The following is a 19,365-nucleotide window of genomic DNA, read 5'->3' as shown; positions in this document are numbered from 1 at the left end:
ATGGCTTGCCACCGGCCACTCGCTCCGCTGGCCAGAAACAGAATCTTTTGGAGGGGTTACCCGAGTGGGCTGGGCAACCTGCAGGCCGCTTGCCACAGCTCTACAGAAGCAACTTGGAATCCTTGCTGTAGCTTTCTAACCTTTTCTCTGCCTCTGGGAGGCAAAGGCTGGCAAGAATTCACTCCCCCCCTGCCCGGCATCACTTGAAAATTGCATAGGGTCTTGGAGGACCACTTAATGCCCGCTTAATACCTGTTGTAGCAATTGCAAATCTGCAGTACTGGATGCTGTATGTTTCTTTAATTGTATTTATATTGCTGCTTTTATTCCTTATACTGTATTGTATTACAATACGAATTCCATAAGATTCTAGTTGTAAGTGTTCTTCACAAACATCCTGCGGACCACCTGATTGAAGCCCACATACTACAGTTTGGAAACTCCTGGTTTAGATTGTAACACACACAGAGAGGACATTAGGCTTGAAAGAAGCACTCTGTTTTAGGGTAGATCCCAGTCTCCCTCATAGACAACTGGAAAATCGTTGAAGATCTTGGTGGACCACTTAATGATTTTTCGTGCCTGTTGCAGCAATTGTAATGTGCTGTGTGATTTTTATGGCTTTGATTTCTTACATTGTATTTCATTTTTGGGAGCCCCTGCTGTTGTAGGCAAGCAGCTAGGTTGTGGTGTGTCTGGGTGGTACCCAGGATTGTTTTTCCAGTTTGCAAACGTGCCCATGGGACCCAGGAGATTGGCAACCCCTCTAAGTAAAGTAATGGCCACCAGAGTTTTTATATAAATAAATACATGCCCAGCATTGTAAATATTCTGTGATCAGTGATGCAAATATGTCTGTCACTGACATATTTTACTTATTTGCATTGTTAATACCTTGCTTACTAAGTGAAGTTCTCAGGTGGCTGTAATTGGCTTGCTCTGAATGTATCTAAAACTCTTCTGCCTGATGAAGAGTTTTGTGAAACGTGTGCTCTTACAATTGTACATATTTTTAAAAATCTCAGTCCTTTGGGACCCACGTGGCAGTTGCCCGAGGTTATTGGGCACCGACAAGCCTTCTGCCAAAGTTTAGAGTCCAGTTTTTGTCCCATCGTTCAAGAGTAACAGTAAGAAACAGGAAAGGATTGAAGGAAAAGCTGCAAAGGGTACAATCCTGAGAGTCCACACTTGACATCAGTGGGGCTTATTTCCACCTAAAGGTGCTTAGGATTGAGTTGAGCAGTGGACTGGAGCCCTGCAATAGGCAGTAGACTCTGGAATTTAGTCCAAGAAAATATGGTGAGGTAATGAGTGGGGTACCGCAGGGCTCAGTCCTGGGCCCAGTGCTCTTCAACATTTTTTTAATGACTTGGATGAGAAGGTGCAGGGAATGCTTATCAAATTTGCAGATGATACAGAATTGGGCAGGATAGCTAATACCTTGGAAGACAGAAACAAAATTCAAAGGGATCTTGATAGACTGGAGCATTGGGCTGAAAACAACAGAATTTAACAGGGATAAGTTCAAAGTTCTACACCTAAGAAAAAGAAACCAAACGCACAGTTATAAGATGGGGGATACTTGGCTCAGCAATACTACATGCGAAAAGGATCTTGCAACTGTTGTTGATCACAAGCTGAATATGAGCCAACAGCGTGGTGTGGCTGCAAAAAAGGCAAATGCTATTCGAGGCTGCATTAGCAGAAGTATAGTTTCCAAATCGTGTGAAGTATTGGTTCCCCTCTATTCGGCACTGGTTAAGCCTCTTCTTGAGTACTGCGTCCAGTTCTGGACACTGCACTTCAAGAAGAACATAAGAACATAAGAAGAGCCTGCTGGATCAGGCCAGTGGCCCATCTAGTCCAGCATCCTGTTCTCACAGTGGCCAACCAGGTGCCTGGGGGAAGCCCACAAGCAGGACCCGAGTGCAAGAACACTCTCCCTTCCTGAGGCTTCCGGCAACTGGTTTTCAGAAGCATGCTGCCTCTGACTAGGGTGGCAGAGCACAGCCATCATGGCTAGTAGCCATTGATAGCCCTGTCCTCCATGAATTTGTCTAATCTTCTTTTAAAGCCATCCAAGCTGGTGGCCATTACTGCATCTTGTGGGAGCAAATTCCATAGTTTAACTATGCGCTGAGTAAAGAAGTACTTCCTTTTGTCTGTCCTGAATCTTCCAGCATTCAGCTTCCTTGAATGTCCACGAGTTCTAGTATTGTGAGAGAGGGAGAAGAACTTTTCTCTATCCACTTTCTCAATGCCATGCATAATTCTTTACACTTCTATCATGTCTCCTCTGACCTGCCTTTTCTCTAAACTAAAAAGCCCCAAATGCTGCAACCTTTCCTCGTAAGGGAGTCGCTCCATCCCCTTGATCATTCTGGTTGCCCTCTTCTGAACCTTTTCCAACTCTATAATATCCTTTTTGAGATGAGGCGACCAGAACTGTACACAGTATTCCAAATGCGGCCGCACCATAGATTTATACAACGGCATTATGATATCGGCTGTTTTATTTTCAATACCTTTCCTAATTATTGCTAGCATGGAATTTGCCTTTTTCACAGCTGCCGCACACTGGGTCGACATTTTCATCGTGCTGTCCACTACAACCCCGAGGTCTCTCTCCTAGTCGGTCACCGCCAGTTCAGACCCCATGAGCGTATATGTGAAATTAAGATTTTTTGCTCCAATATGCATAATTTTACACTTGTTTATATTGAATTGCATTTGCCATTTTTCCGCCCATTCACTCAGTTTGGAGAGGTCTTTTTGGAGCTCTTCGCAATCCCTTTTTGTTTTAACAACCCTGAACAATTTAGTGTCGTCAGCAAACTTGGCCACTTCACTGCTCACTCCTAATTCTAGGTGATTAATGAACAAGTTGAAAAGTACAGGTCCCAATACCGATCCTTGAGGGACTCCACTTTCTACAGCCCTCCATTGGGAGAACTGTCCGTTTATTCCTACTCTCTGCTTTCTGCTTCTTAACCAATTTCTTATCCACAAGAGGACCTCTCCTCTTATTCCATGACTGCTAAGCTTCCTCAGAAGCCTTTGGTGAGGTACCTTGTCAAACGCTTTTTGAAAGTCTAAGTACACTATGTCCACTGGATCACCTCTATCTATATGCTTGTTGACACTCTCAAAGAATTCTAATAGGTTACTGAGACAGGACTTTCCCTTGCAGAAGCCATGCTGGCTCTGCTTCAGCAAGGCTTGTTCTTCTATGTGCTTGGTTAATCTAGCTTTAATAATACTTTCTACCAGTTTTCCAGGGACAGAAGTTAAGCTAACTGGCCTGTAATTTCCGGGATCCCCTCTGGATCTCTTTTTGAAGATTGGCGTTACATTTGCCACTTTCCAGTCCTCAGGCACGGAGGAGGACCTGAGGGACAAGTTACATATTTTAGTTAGCAGATCAGCAATTTCACCTTTGAGTTCTTTGAGAACTCTCGGGTGGATGCCATCCGGGCCTGGTGATTTGTCAGTTTTTATATTGTCCATTAAGCTTAGAAATTCCTCTCTCGTTACCACTATTTGTCTTAGTTCCTCAGAATCCCTTCCTGCAAATGTTAGTTCAGGTTCAGGGATCTGCCCTATATCTTCCACTGTGAAGACAGATGCAAAGAATTCATTTAGCTTCTCTGCAATCTCCTTATCGTTCTTTAGTACACCTTTGACTCCCTTATCATCCAAGGGTCCAATTATCTCTCTAGATGGTCTCCTGCTTTGAATGTATTTATAGAATTTTATAGAAGGATGCAGACAAACTGGAACAGGTTCAGAGGAAGGCAACAAGGATGATCAGGGGACTGGAAACAAAGCCCTAGGAGGATAGTCCGAGAGGACTGGGCATGTTTAGCCTTGAGAAGAGAAGACTGAGGGGAGATACAAGTGTACTCTTCAAGTACTTGAGAGGTTGTCACATAGAGGAGGGCCGGGATCTCTTCTCGATCGTCCCAGAGTGCAGGACACGGAATAATGGGCTCAAGTTGCAGGAAGCCAGATTTCTGTTGAACATCAGGAAAAACTTCCTAACTGTTAGAGCCATATGACAATGGAACCAACGATCTCGGGAGGTGGTGAGCTCTCCAACCCTGGAGGCATTCAAGAGGCAGCTGGACAGGTGCCTATCGGATTCCTGCATTGAGCAGGGGGTTGGACTCGATCGCCTTATAAGCCCTTTCCAGTTCTATGATTCTAGGACTAATTAATGGAGGATAAGGCTACTAGCCATGATGACTGTTCTCCCTCCACTGCCTAAGGTAGCATGTCTATGAATACCAGTTTCTGGGAATGACAGGTGGGGGCAGCGCTGTTGCACTCAGGTTCTGCTTGTGGGCTTCCCCCAGATACTTGGTTGGCCACTGTGGGAACAGGAAGCTGGACTAGACAGGCTTTTGGACTGTTCTTAGTGTTAGGAGTAAAGCATTAGCTCTTGTAACATGTAACCTGAACCCGGGGTGGGGTGTGTGGGGGGCAGAATAAACAGAAAGGCAACTCATTCTTCCCTCCCTGATTCCTTCTTTAGAAAGTACTTGCTTGTTTTTTCTCAGGCTTTACTTCCTTCCTTTTCTAGCCAGACCTTTTGTGTGAGTTGAGTGACTGCTAGCCTCATGGCTCTATAACGGCTACATACTGTGTATGTCTGTATTCAGAATGGCTTTATTTCCCAGTAGAAATAAACCTTAAGTGCTTTGATTTGGATTCCTGCATTGCGCAGGAGGTTGGACTTGATGGCCTTATCGGCCCCTTCCAACTCTACGATTCTATGATTCTACAATTCTTATTCTTTCAACCACCAGTCTTACCAGATTTCTAATTTCTGCACTCCACTGCAATGCCAAACTTCAGTATATAGTACGTAGGAAAGAGAATGTGGTCCATTCATCATGGAATGGGAAATCCGTGGCCCTCCAGATGGACTACAGCTCCTGTCATTCCTGGCCAGTGGCTGTGCTGGCTGGGGGATGATGGGGGCCTGGAGTTCTAGACTACCTGGAAGCTACCAACTTGGCAAAGGCTGCTTAAGAGCTCCAGGGCAAGGAGGCATTCCGTCGCGGAACGTCCCTCTGCTCTGGAACATTCAGACAAAGTGACGGAACCTCCAGAGTTGTGGATAGCAGCCGGTTCCTTGACAGTTGAGAACGACCGGGGCAAGAGGGCGGACGCTCCCTGATGCTGCCCCATAGCACAACGGCTCTTGCCATCCTGTATGTTGAGGAAGGGCCAGATTAGGGCTGACAGGGGTCCTGAGGCTATAATATCTTTGAGTCACCCCTGATGCTCCACTGTTTGTCCTCGCCCGCCCCCAATCTTGATCAGCCAAGATCTCAAAGCCCTGTTGGTGCCCAGTGCCTCTTTCTCTCTCTCTTCTGGAAAGGAGTTTGACTACAGTGATGAATCTGGAGGGCAGGCAGGGGATGGCTCTGTCGGGTGGCATACAACCAACGCGTCCTGCCGGCACAAGGATTTCCACTTGTGCAACTGGACTCCCTCCCCCTGTGCATGCCCTCCCCAAATCTGCACCAAAGGATTAGGGGAACCTCTAGAACGGATTTAGGGGCCACTCGGAGAGACAAGAGAAGGGAGAACGTTCCATTGCGTCAGCGGAAATCCTTGCACTGACGGAGAGTTCACAGAACGCTACGTTGGATACATCCCTCTGAGCAGAGATTTGGGGGCGGGGGTAGAGGCCTGGGGAACTGGAGCAATGTCAGAGGAGAGGGGCAAAGAGCTGTGATGCTGAAAGCTCTGCAAGCCCTTTTTGGGTTCTGCGCCATCATGAGGCACCGTTCAAAGCATTTCAGAGCCTTTCCCTGCAATTGTGAGGACTAGGCCTGCTTGTTTTTTAAACGGAACACGTAGGCAGGATCTCATCAGATGGTTGGGGCTCTACGCCTCCCTGTGCTTACTCAGGGATTGTAGATCTGCAGAGATTTGGGTTGGTGCAGAAAGTAAGTCTGAACAAGGCTGATATCTTGAGATATTTGCCAGGAGTATGGATGCACCGCTCCATGAACATGTGCTGCTCTGATCGCCAGGAGAATCTGTTTTCAAGATACCAACCAGTACTGGACCTTGGCACTGGCTCATCCTTATTTTTTTTCCAGCTCAGGGCTTGTCTTCCACCTACAGGTTCTGTTTTTGCCTCTGATACTTTCCAGGCTTCTCTCCAGGTTTTGGTACGAAGGCAACTGCTCTTGTTGAACCCCCAGCAGGGGAGTTTAGGGCAGGCGAGGGGGAAACACACACATTGTAAGAAGGGAGACTTAAGGAGCAGATTGGACAAAGCCTTGAGCTCGCTCGGCAGTCCACTCAGCCCACGGGGCCACCGAGGGCAGCTGCTCCAAAGATCTGATGCCGTGTGTCAATCTGTTCTTCTTTGAAATCCAGTGCTTGGGTTTGGAAAGCCAGCATCACTCTCCAGCAGCAATTATGCCGTTTTGGTGTTCCGCTTTCCACCGCGAGAGCCATAAAAGGACCATTATATTGTAGGACCAAGTCCCCATTTGCCTAAAAGCAGTGGCAAGCTGTCTGACCCCATAGGGATCCTTCTTCATTAGAAGAGAATGTGTGATTAGCTATCACTGGGGGGGGGATGGGGAGGGACATTTGGGCCATAGCTCGTTGGCAGAGTAGACCCCATTTTGCATGTAGGAGGTCCCGTGTTTGGTCATGGGCATCTCCAGCTAGGGCTGAGAAACGCTTCCTGCCTGAAACCTTGGGGAGCTGCCACCAGCCTTTGCAGACCAGGGGTGAGAAAGCTGCATCCCTCCAGAAATTGTTGGACTGGCACTGCAACTCACCTGGCCACTGGTTGCACTGGTGGGGGCTGATGGGAGTTGTAGTCCAGCAACATCGGGAGAGTCACAGGTTCCCTGTCCCTGGTGTGAGGACAGTATTGATCTAGATGGGCTCATGGTCTGATGTCTGTCGGGGCGTCCTGCATGCCTGTCTTTGAGAGATTTGTTCCCTGAATACCAGCCACAACGCCACTAGTGGTGGGGTGTGTATCCATGATGCATTCTAACAGCATCTCTCCGGTTCATTTTTCCCAGCGGTTTCTAGGTGCCAAAGACCCAGTCGGCCGCCGTGGTGGGCGAGACAAGCTACTGCAGGAGCCTCGCCGTCAGACCGAGATGGATTGGCTGTGACAACCTGCCTCAGGTGGAGGTGGAGAGTTATGATGAAGAGTTCCTGCCGAGCGGGCCTCCACCGGGAACTGCTGAATTCCACATCCTCCACATTACACCCGGTCAAACGGTATGATAGACGCAGACACCCCACCTCACCCAGCTCAAAAATGAAATGCTTCAGAGCCTCATTTACCACCTTGGCTGCCTTTGATTAGGCACCAATTTTTAAGAAAGGATCCCCCAAGGGAGAGAGAGGAGAGAAAGTGTGTTCCAGGCACTTTATAGACCTATTTTGGGTGCCATGCTGATGTCGAGCATGATGAAGGCGACTTGTGTCAGAGACACAAAAGTAACGGGGACGGTCCTTTTTAGACTGGGTAACTGATTAGAAAACAGGAAGACAAGGATAGGAATAAGTCAACTATTTTCACAGTATTTACACCTTTAAATATTTGTATCCTTTGCATCCTAAAATAGGATCCTCAAAGCAGCTTATGAACCATCAAACAATAATCAGTTTTTTAAAAAATACCATAAGACAGAAAGAGTAGCATCAATAAACCCTTAATAAATGATCTGTTGTCCAGATGCCCCAATAAAAAGTGGGACTTCAATACACACTCTCCCTCTCCCTCTCTCTCTCTCTCACACACACACACACACAAAGATCATAGATGTTGTAATCCTTCAAAAATTCATTGTCCCTTGTGAAATTGCATTAAGGTTTACGTGTGGTTTGATTCTGCATTAGCATCCTCTGCTCTGCCATCCCAATAGGATGAGAGTCCATCACCTGTTTCAGGGTGAACCTTACTAATACAGTCCAAATAATGAATCCATTTGAAAAATAAAACCGGTCTTCATAGACCCAAAATGTGTTTGTTATCTTCGCTAAAACTCCTTGTTTCTGTAGACTCAGGGTCTAATTTACATGATAGCCTTCCCCAATGTGGTGCCCTCCAGATGTTTTGAACTACAACTCCCAAAAGCTTTAGCTGCCAAGGACAGTTGCCTGTCAGGATGGATGGAAATTGTAGTCCAGGGCTGGAGTGAGTGAGTGAGAACGGGAACAAGAATGAGAGAGGAGAACGAGAACGTAGACGTACACTTGGCACTTCACTTCCTGTGCTTTGCCACATGTTGGGCTCTAGATAGTCTGGATGTTGCTGGGCCACACAAAGACCGGTCTGCAGAGAAAGTGTACATCTTCTTATCTCTGTGGGTTTTATCCAATGTTAGTCCTAAACAGAGTAGACACGTAGCGATTCACGGACACGACTAACTTAGGTCCGTTAATTTCAATGGAAATTAATAACAACCCTAGGCTTCTTTGTTCATCAGATGGCCTCAAAATTAGCAAGTTTTGTTCTGTTTTTTTAAAAAACATGCACATCTCTCTCTTTCTTTCCCAGAATACCTGGCATGCACTTAAAGCCGTATCTTAAGTTACAGAAAAAAGAGCGGTCTCTTGAAATAAGCCTGGACCCTCCCCGAAGCCCACCCATGAGCCAGCCAAGGTTGGCGGAAGAGGAGGACCCTACCAGACCCCAGCCAAGTCTCTTTCTAAGCCCCCCTCCTCGGAAGCCATTGGGGAGCCCCTCCCCCAACACGACCTGCAGCACGAACGGCAGCAAGAGCCGCACAGAAGGACCGAGCGCTAAGGAGAGAAGAGCTGCCCTGCCGGCCACCATCCACCAGGGGGACGATGGAGAAGGACCGCTGGATATCTGGGCAGTCGTGAAGCCAGGGAACACCAAGGAGAAGATTGCCTTCTTTGTAGCCCATCAGTGCAACGACAACTACAGGGTATCCTCCGTGAAGAACAAAAACAGCTGGGACATAGATGGGAGGGCGACGAAACGCCGGAAAAAGTCGCTGGATATCAAAAAGGCGAAGATCCACTTGGAAAGGATGAAAGAGGCCAGCGGAAGGTGTTACCAGCCGGAGCCGTTTGCCTGCGGCATTGAGCACTGCTCTGTGCATAATGTGAATGACAGTGGGGATGGGGGGTTCCCCGGACGGCCCTTGTCAGTTGTTGAGATGGTTGCTTATCTGGAACAAAGAGCAAGCATTTTGCTGGCCGGCTGCACTAAAAACTGCCCCAGTGCATCCGCTGTGATCAAGGTTCCCGGGCAACCCAAAGCTGCCCCTGCTGCCGCTGCTGCTGCTGGAGCCTTCCCCACCTTGGGAGCCTTCGAAGCTCACTCTGAAAAGGCAGTCTGCGTGGGGAGCGGTAGCAGCAGCGGTAGCGATGGAGAGCAGCCGGCTGAGCCAGTGCGCGTGTTGGACATGGTAGCAAAGCTGGAATCGGAGTGCCTCCGGCGCCAGAGTGAACGCGAAGCGGGGTCCCTGTCGAGGAACAACAGCTTCCGGAGGAATGTGGGGCGGATGCTGCTGGCGAGTGGGATGCCACCTGAGAATGAAGCCAGCAAGGTGTCCTCTGGGGTTCTCAACCAGGAAGAAGGTGGCAAGGAGGACGACAGTAATGGATGGAGATCAAAGCACCGTTCTTCAGAGGAAAATCATTCATGGGACGGTCTATCGGTTGGCCAGTCCTCTTCATTTGCAGATGCTCTTGAGGGCAACAACGGTCTTCAGCTTGACTGGGGAGGCTCAGGCTCACCTTGTGGCAGCTGGCAGGATTCCGAAAAGATGACCAAACCACCTATCCCCTCTCCGTGTCCGGAAGCTGCTCACACATCCTCACATTCCTTGCACAACAAAAATGCGACTGTTGATTGTACACCGAAACAGCCAGTAACTCTTCCTAACCTGAATTCACACGTAAGAAGGAGAGAGTCCTTAAACATTAGCATCTCTGTCACCAAGACGGATGCAAGTTGCAGAACCACCCAGCCTTCTAACACCAGCTTTGGCGAAGATTCCCTGCCAGGAAGGCTCTTCTTGCTTTTATCTCCCCAAAGGCGCCTGCGGTCAGGGGAGGCTCCCACAGAAGAATGCCAAGCAGATCCTCGGGGGAAGGAATCCTCCCCTGGTGACGAACCTTCGTGCACGACAAGCCTCCTTTCTGGGGAGCCCCCAGAGTCACCCTCAGAAAGTGCTCTGCAGGTCCTTGGCTCTTCCTGTTTAAAGAGGCAGAGGTCTCATGACTTTTTGGAGACCCGCTTTAAGATCCAGCAGCTCCTGGAGCCCCAGCAGTACCTACTCTTCCTGCCCCACCACATCATCGTGAAGATATTTGGCTTGCTCCCCACCAGGGGTCTGGTGGCCCTCAAATGCACGTGTGGATATTTCAAATTTATCATCGAGTACTACAACATCAGGCCAGCAGACTCCCGCTGGGTCCGCGACCCTCGCTACCGGGAAGACCCTTGCAAGCAGTGTAAAAAGAAGTACAGCAAGGGGGACGTCTCGTTCTGCCGCTGGCACCCCAAGCCCTATTGCCAAGCCCTGCCGTACGGCCCTGGGTACTGGATGTGCTGTCACCGATCCCAGAAGAGCGTCCCCGGTTGCAAACTCGGCCTTCACGACAACCACTGGGTCCCTGCCTGCCACAGCTTTAACCGTGCTCTTCACAAGAAATCCAGGGAAACTGAGGAGGACTGTTAACACGTCCTGCGTTGTCTTTTGGGAGCCTCAGTCTTTGGTGGGAGGGGAAAAAAATTACGCCTTGTGATGTTTACATTGTATATAGTTTGTGGGTGGCTTTCCCCCCCCCTTTTCCTCGCTACACAGGGCTATGAAACTGCACATACTTCTAAATCACAAGAGCCTTTACCTTTTAGAGGGAAAAATACAGCGTTTAGCCCATCTCTGTTCATAATGCTCTGGAATCTCTTTGTCCGTAAGAGTGTCTGATAGCTGGTTGACCAACTTTTAAATTGCTACAATGCAGCTACAAGAGTCTTGCAGCTACAGTCCCGTGTTTTAAAAGTGTCTCATTTTCAAAATCTGTATATCCTGTACAAAATATACATATATATATATATATATAAATATATATTGAAAATGTTTCTGAAAAGAAACTCTAAATAGATGAAAGATGAATCTTCAAAAAAGATGGCTTAACTGGACAACCTTAAAAATAGACTAGAACAAATATTTGTTATATCTTAGGGTGGCAGGAGGCAAAAGAGGAATATTGTCATAGAGCAAAGAGTATTAAGGGGAAAAAACTGGTCTGCTGGGCCCATCTTCCCTGGCTTTTGTTTTTTTTACTTAAAATAAAATGTGCATTCTAAATCCACCTCTTGTTAGTCTCTCTTTCCCCATTTGCCCTTCTTTAAAAAAGAAAAAGGAATCCCAAACATTCAGGCTGTATGAAAGTGTTTGGGGTTGTGCCCAGGGGTGGGGGAAGGTACTTTGCTGCCTGGGCCGCGGACAAGATGGTGTCCCCTTCCTATTCGACATACCAAAGCCAATAGTTTAGTAGTTGAGTATTTTTTGGAAATTGATGGCATGATAGCGCCCTCTACTCATCTGGCTACTTTAGGGGGTCTAGGACGAGCTGAGTAGCCCTGGGCCTTGGGAGGAACACCCAAGAGGAGGCAGCCACGCCTACCCAGGGGCCGCCTGGGACAGTTGCTTACTGTACCTAACGATAGGGCTCACTGTGAGCTGAAGGCAGCTTATGTAACTGATCTCTCTTTTCCTCTCCTGCCTAAATGATAACTTTGCATAGTTAAAAAGTGCTATATTTTATCAGTCCCCACTCTAATCAAGTAGTAGATGGTATGTGGCTCAAGGTTGCAGATGGCACAAAATCAGGATGGAAAAGCAAATATTTTAGAAAAAGAGGCCCAAATTTAAAGACATCAACAATAAACTGCAGCGTTGCATAGACAGCAGTTAAGATGAAAATCAGCAAGAAGAAACAGAACATGCCGCATGTATCTGTGCGGCCAGATGGGGCACAGTTTAACTGGTAGCAACTTCTGAGAAACTGTGAAGCGTTCTATGGATAAAACTTAACATAAGTCACCCTGAGTCTACGTTACACTAGGCCAATGTTTCAGTTTCCCTTTAATAGGGGCCTAGTTTGTGAGATGCAGGAAGCAGTTTTGCATTACTGGTCAAGAGGAAGATGTTGCAACACTGGCTCCTGCAGGGCAAGGAGGATGTTGACAAGCTGGGGGGGGTGACTGAGAAGAGCTACGAAGATTTAAAAAAAAGGTCAAAGTAGTTGTAGCTCAATGGCAGAGCATCCGCTTTGCCTGCAGAAGGTCCCAGGTTCAAGCCCCACCATTTCCAGTAGGGCTGGGAGAGCCGCTGCCAGTCAGTGCAGGCAATACTGGACTAGGTCTGCATCTGTGTTGGAATTGCTTTTTAATACGTTTTTAAACCTTTTTTAAATATGTTTTTAACCTTTTAAAAATGTTTTTAAACCTTTTTTTAAATATGTTTAAACCTTTTTTTAAATATGTTTTAACCTTTTTTAAATACCTTTTTAAAATGTTTTTAACCTTTTTTAAATACCTTTTTAAAATGTTTTTAACCTTTTTTAATGTTTTTAAACCTTTTTTTAAATATGTTTAAACCTTTTTTTAAATATGTTTTAACCTTTTTTAAATACCTTTTTAAAATGTTTTTAACCTTTTTTAATGTTTTTAAACCTTTTTTAAATGTTTTTAAAACTCTTTAAATGTTTTTAACCTTTTTAAAATGTTTTTAACATTTTTTAATGTTTTTAACCTTTTTTAAAAAATTTAACCTTTTTTAAATATGTTTTTAAACCTTTTTTAATGTTTTTCACCGTTTTTAAAGACATCTTGAAAGCTTTTTTTAAAAAAAACATGTTTTTAAAGATGCTTTAATGTATTTTAAAGCCTGTTTTTATGTTTTAAACTGTTTTTAGTGCTTTTGTTTGCCGCCCCGGGCTCCTTCCGGGAGGAAGGGCAGGATATAAGTCAAATAACAAATAAATAAATAGGTCATTGGTCTGACGCCAATCTTCCAAACCCCTTAAGGGAGACGTGGCCTGACCAGCCACCAATATTAGGAAGGGAAACGGGGAACAATTGTTTTAGTCTGTCTGGGCTCAGGCAAGAGAAAAACAAGATTAAACTGTAGTGGGCCCCCCCAGCAAGTTTAGGCTACACCTTAGGAAGAGATTCCAGCCTTCAGCAGTAATTGGGACCAAGCAAGTTGCCTCTAGTTTTATTATTTATTTATTTATTTATTTGTTACATTTATATCCCTCCTTTCTTCCACCCTGGAACCCAAGGCGGCATACACGTGTTGATGCTTGGCGGTTCTTGCGTGAAACAACACGTTATGTTGGATGTAAGATGGTAAAGAATCATCACAGAGGCTTGAGAAAGTTTAAGAGTCTTTACTTAGACATTAAGGCCAAAGGCTTAAAAGTAGATACATGTAGAGTTCCCCCCCCCCCCAAGGAGAAGCTCTCAGTTCAGAGACAAGACACAGACAGCACAGCACAGAACAGCAATAGAAAGCAACTAGAACTTTTTCCCAAGCTATTATCACCCGTTACCATGGCAACGTGTCTGTTTCCCAGGCCAGTCTTAGCTGATAACGCTGCTCCTGCAGACACATGCTTGTAACTCTTTCAGACCTGATGAAAACATCCTTAGGCAGTATGGCCTAATGCCAACAACACGTGGTTCCCAGGCGGTCTCCCATCCAGGCACTGACCAGACCTGACCCTGCTTAGCTTCAGCAAGGTGGTGGCCTCATGGGCCTTCAGACCATAGCCTGGGACCTTATTACCTTATTACCATATACTTAGTACCTTGCTATCCCACATTTCCTGCAAAGAGTTCAAGGTGGTGTATCGTTCTCCCCAACCCCAATTTATTTTCACAACAACCCTGTGAGGTAGGTTAGACTGAGAGGTGGTGACTGGCCCAAGGTCACCCAGTGTGCTTCATAGGTGAATGGGGATTTAAACCCTGGTCTCCCAGGTCCCAGCCCAGCACTCTTCTAACTCTTAACCACTACCCCATGCAGGCTCATTGTCAATAAAATGTAGAGGGGAGGGGGTGGTCAAAATGTTGAGCCTGTCATAGTGCGTTAGGCACAGGTCAGGTGTGGGGAATCTTTGGCCCTCTAGCTGTTGCTGAATACAGCCCTCCTCATCCCGGGCCATTTGACCATGCTTGCTGGGGTTGATGGGCATTGTAGTTCAGCAATATCTAGAGGACCAAAAGTTCCTTACACTTGGCCTGGGGCATCCTGCCACCCTTTGGGATTGGGTTACTGAACGGAAATTCACCTTGAATGTAGAAGTTTCCCTGCAGCTTCTGAATCTCCCTGTCTGGGATCTGTTTTGCAAGTTAAAAAGCAACTCGGTCAGCGGAGATGCAGTCTATGGGTATCAATGAGGTGCCTGATGTAGATGTGACCCAGCCACACCCCTGGGTGGCTCAGCCTGACTGGAGTTGTGGTCTAAAACATCGGGTCAATCTGGGGAAACCTGTTCTACGTTAGCAGCCCCTGTAGGGTAGTGATAGTTTTCACCCAGAGACCAGTACGTAGCCTTTAGAGAAACTGTGCCATATGGAATTGCAACTCGGCAAGCCTCCAGTTCTGTGCCCTAAACATCTTTCGTTTACAGGTGATGAGCTTAAAGCAAGTGCTCTAAGTGGTGCTCTCCAGATTTTGCTGGACTGCAACTCTCCCCATGTCTGACTATTGGCCATGCTGGCTGGAGGGTACCATTGGAACATAGGAAGTTGCCTTCTACCGAGTCAGACCATTAGTCCATCTAGTTCAGTACTAGCTACCCTGACTGGCAGCAGCTGTCCAGGATTTCCAGCAGGGAGTTTTCCCAGCCCTACCTGGAGATGCCGGGGGTTGAACCTGGGACCTTCTACATGCCAAGCAGATGCTCTTCCACAGAGTTATGCCCTATCTCTGCCTTAAAGGGTCAACAACAAACGTGCTCAGAAACGGAAATGTTCGTCCATGCTGGTGTGTTGGTGCCACCACTTACATCCGCGCTGGTGCTGCCCTGGGCTCCTACTGGGAGAAAAGGCAGGATATAAATCTAATAAATAAATACATTTATTTGGAAGATGGAACCTTTTAAACGCAGGTGTGGGGAACCTTTGGCCCTCCAGATGTTGCTGCACTTCAAGGCACATCATCCCTGGAAATTGGCCTTGCTTGATGTGGCTGATGGGATTTCTAGTTCAGCAACATTTTATTTATTTACTATTTGGTTTATATCCCACCCTTCCAGCAGGAGACATCTGGTTCCCCACACCTGTCTTAGCTGTAGACACATGGGAACTAGCTGGGAACGTGGGAGCATCCTCGAGAGTGGCCAGGCAGATGTCTTTGGGAAGCCCAGAAACAGGAGATAAAAGCAACAGTCTCTTTGCTACCACCACCCTGCAATCTGCAGTTGTTCCTCAGAAAAGGGCAAACAAAATGACCAAATCCCCAATAAGGAAGGCTTATGACATTTCCGGCTTGTTAATTTGGAGGGGGGGGGGAACGAGGAACATAACAGGTGTAGAAAATTATGCATGATGTGGAGAGAGTGAATAAAGAATTTTTCCCCCTCATAATAACTTGAGGCCATACAAATGAAGCTGGACGCTGGGAGATTCCAGAGAAAAGACAGTCCTTCTGCACACAGTTAAATTATAGCGTTTGTTCCCATAAGTTGTGGTGATGGCCATCAAGTTGGACTACTTCCTAAAAAATGGACAAATCCATTGGCTACTGGTGAGGATGGCTACATTTTGCCTTCAGTGTTGGAGGCGGTCTGCTTCCAGATAGCGGGGAATTGCAGGCGGGGGGAACGCTGCGGTGCCCAGCTCCTGCCTGCAGGCTTTCCATAGGCATTGAGTTAGTGGCTGTGAGAACAAGAAGCTGGACCAGGTGGGCCCCCTTTGGCCAGATCCAGCTGTAAGGCTCCTCCGAAGTTCTTAACTGAGTATTCAGTGGCACACCACCTCACCGTGGAGGCTGCACAGAGCCATCAATGCAACTACCCATTGGTACACCTCTGGCTGTGAATCTAACCTAAAGCTCTTTTTCTATAAGAACAAAGCAAATGGTCTTCACAACCTACAGCAGCAAATTTCAACAAGCGTCCCTCTCCTGAAGCTGTCAATTTCATCGGGTGACCCAAATTTTAGTAATACAAGTAAGAGAAAGGTGTATTTTTCTCATTACCACTTTCTTCTCCCTGTGTGTAATTTTACAATCCTCTATATCCCCTTTGTCTTTGCCTCTAAATTGTTATGTGCCTTCAAGTCAATTACGACTTACGGTGACCCGATGAATCAGCAACCTCCAAAAGCATCTCTCGTGAACCATCCTGTTCAGATCTTGTAAATTCAGGTCTGTGGCTTCCTTTATGGAGTCAATCCATCTCTTGTTTGGTCTTCCTCTTTTTTACTCCCTTCTGTTTTGCCCAGCATTATTGTCTTTTCTAGTGAATCACGTCTTCTCATTATGTGTCCAAAGTATGATAACCTCAGTTTCATCATTTTAGCTTCTAGTGACAGTTCTGGTTTAGTTTGTTTGGAGCCAAGAAAGGAAGGCAGGCTAGCTGACAGGAAGGGAGGAGGAAAGCAGCCTTTCATTGCAGCCTTGCTTCTTTTTCCTTCACGAAAAGCCCTCTCTTTCTGAGTAAGGGCCAGAGTTTGGAAGATTACTTTTAAAAAGTAATAAATTAGTTACAGTTACATGGCCCCCCAAAAGTAGTAATTACTGCTACAATTACAATTGCTCTGAAAGTAACTGATTACTTTACTTTTACTCAAAAGTAATTGCTACAATTACATTTTAGTTACCTTTTTAAAAAAAACAATTGTCTACAAGGTGCTGGCCTTGGCTGCTGCACATCTGAGTAGCCTAAAACACAGAGCTTGGAAAAGTTACTTTTTTTGAACTACAACTCCCATCAGCCCAAACCAGTGGACATGCTGGCTGGGGCTGATGGGAGTTGTAGTTCAAAAAAAGTAACTTTTCCAAGCTCTGCTAAAACAACATTAAAAATAAGCACACACACACACAGAGGGTAGTAGAATAATTTTTTTTATCCATAAGATTAACAAAATGGCATAACAGAATCTCACATCCCCTCATCCCACCCCCAGCAATGATGATACCCCAACACACATATTTTTTGTATATATATATTGCCTCCAGCTCTTTTCTCCTTCCACTCCTGTCAATTTTTAAACAATTATATTCTCCACGCCGTCTCGCTTTCCACCTCCTCCCTCGTCACCTCCTAAGCACCCATAGAGCATGAAGGAAGAATAACGCTGCACAGAAGCCCAATTTGAAGCACATGATTTTTATTCACAAATCAGAGGAGCAGAAGACTTCCCTTGCTCCTTCCCCAAGTATTGCGCAAAAGTAATGCTGGAAACATTACAATTATTCCTCAAAAGTAATGAAGTTACTACTCGTTCTATTACCAGAAAATGTAATGAAGTTACCCACTGGTTACTCAAAAAAGTAACAAATTACAAGTAATTTGTTACTTGTAACTAGTTACTTCCAAGCTCTGGTAAGGGCATCAGCGGCAGCGCGAGGAGCTGGGAGCTGGTGATAGTAATCGCCTCTTCCTCCTGGTAGCTCCACCCTCAGCCTCCTGTGTCATGTGTTTTATAGTCAGGCGCCTGCCCTCAGCGTGCCTGAAAGACACTCTGGCGCTTCCGCAAAAGTTCTGCCCTCTCGTTTGGAGCAAGAGGGAGGTGTCATCTGCAGTGGCAGTGGGGAGCAGATAGTGTCCAGGGAGTGAAGACTTTTACAAAAATAAATAAATAATTCATTTCTTTACTGTTCACTGCCCCCCGGGGGAGGGGGGTCATGGTCCCCAGGTTGGGAACCACTGGTGTATTTATTAAGAGACTTGTTTTCTGTAGGCCAGTGAGGATGTGAATGTTAGGATACAAGCTGGACTGTTTTCTGTTCAGATCTTACTTTTGTGGGGTATTTTCTCAATGGCCTTTTAAGCACCTCCTTGCCTGTTCCTATCTGCAATATGGACACAACATTGACCTACCTTGCTAGGCTGTTGCAAGGCAGACTTGGCAATGCATCAACCTCAGAACTGCTCCTCTATGTCCTGCCAAGGGGCTTGCTTCCAAGAGCAGCCGGCAAGACATCTGATGCTGTATGACTATATCTTGGATTTCCAAATTCCAGAAGAGAAGCTGTGCCAGTCTGTTGTAGCAAAAGCTTGTGAGGCTACTATGAAATCCTTTTTTGAACACTGGAGATGCATTGTATCTGGATGCAAAGGATGTGCTCTCTCTCTGAGCAATACCCCCACTTTGGGGCAACATGTAGGCACTGGATGCTGGTGGTTCCATGTCAGTAAGGCAGTGAAATCCGCTCCAACTTTTAAGGTACGGAGCAAAAGCCAGAGCAGATTCCACTGCCCCACTGACATGGAGCCACCAGCCCACTGCCTGAAGGAGAGACCCTATTTCATCAGAAGGAATTCAGTTAACTCATCCATTCGATATTAAAGGCAAGAAATTTTAACATTCACATTCATGGTTTAAATTACGTTATTGTAATCTTTACATTTAATGGCTCCAAGATTTTTAAGGAATATATTTAGACACAGTGGGGTAGTGGGAAGCCAGGCCCAGCTATTCCACCACACCAAACCTGAAAACAGATGTTGGATGTTTGTTTGGAGATGTGTGTAAGGGTGTACTGTATAAACCAAGTATGGTGTATTATGAATTACGTAGGAGGCATTTCTTTGCAACCACACTCTGCCTAGATAAGGCTGGGCACCAATCAGATTCAGGTGCAAAATAGTGGCTCAGAGGGGAGGATGTTGCATTCAGGAATTGCTTCTGAACACATGGTCAACCCAGGAATGTGTTGAGCTCACAGCCCTTTCACACACCAATCCACTGCTGGTCCCCACCCTGCCAAGTTTTGCTTCAGCAGGTCAGTTTAAGGAGGGGGAGGGAAGCTGTTCTGTTGCTGCTGTGGGTCAGCAACCCTTACTGGTCTAGTACAATTCACCCAGAGCTCTACCAGAAAATCTTCATGTCTATTGCCCTCCCAGTCCCCTTAGGAGAGCTTGAGTGTCTGAAGGCCTGCCCTGCAGATTTCTGAGAAAGAAGAGGCCCTTTTGGGAACAGCCTTCTCCAATACTGTGGCCTCCAAGAGTGGAGGTAGGACATAGCCTTAGTGGCTAGTAGCCACTGATAGACTTATCCACCATGGATATCATAGAATAGTGGAGTTGGAAGGGACCTATAAGGCCATCAAGATTTAGTGTTATTGCTGGAATTTTAAGGCTCTAATG

The 19,365-nt window shown here is 46.3% G+C and overlaps 1 protein-coding gene across 2 annotated transcripts in view; it reads left to right on the top strand.

Moving 5' to 3' along the window:
• The window catches only part of FBXO34 (F-box protein 34), a 74,117-nt gene extending 62,768 nt beyond the window's left edge, over positions 1-11,349 (top strand). For both annotated transcript variants that reach the window (XM_061612503.1, XM_061612504.1), the window contains exons 3-4: positions 7,065-7,269; positions 8,555-11,349. In XM_061612503.1, the coding sequence (XP_061468487.1) occupies positions 7,190-7,269; positions 8,555-10,712 (2,238 nt within the window). In that variant the 5' untranslated portion in view covers positions 7,065-7,189 and the 3' untranslated portion in view covers positions 10,713-11,349. The remainder of the gene's footprint in view (positions 1-7,064; positions 7,270-8,554) is intronic.
• The last annotated feature ends 8,016 nt before the right edge of the window (positions 11,350-19,365 follow it).

This window comes from Rhineura floridana, chromosome 2, assembly GCF_030035675.1.
Source record: "Rhineura floridana isolate rRhiFlo1 chromosome 2, rRhiFlo1.hap2, whole genome shotgun sequence".
Classification (NCBI taxonomy): domain Eukaryota; kingdom Metazoa; phylum Chordata; class Lepidosauria; order Squamata; family Rhineuridae; genus Rhineura; species Rhineura floridana.
The sequence above is the reverse complement of the archived record's forward strand: the minus strand, read 5'-3'. Positions and strand labels throughout refer to the sequence as shown.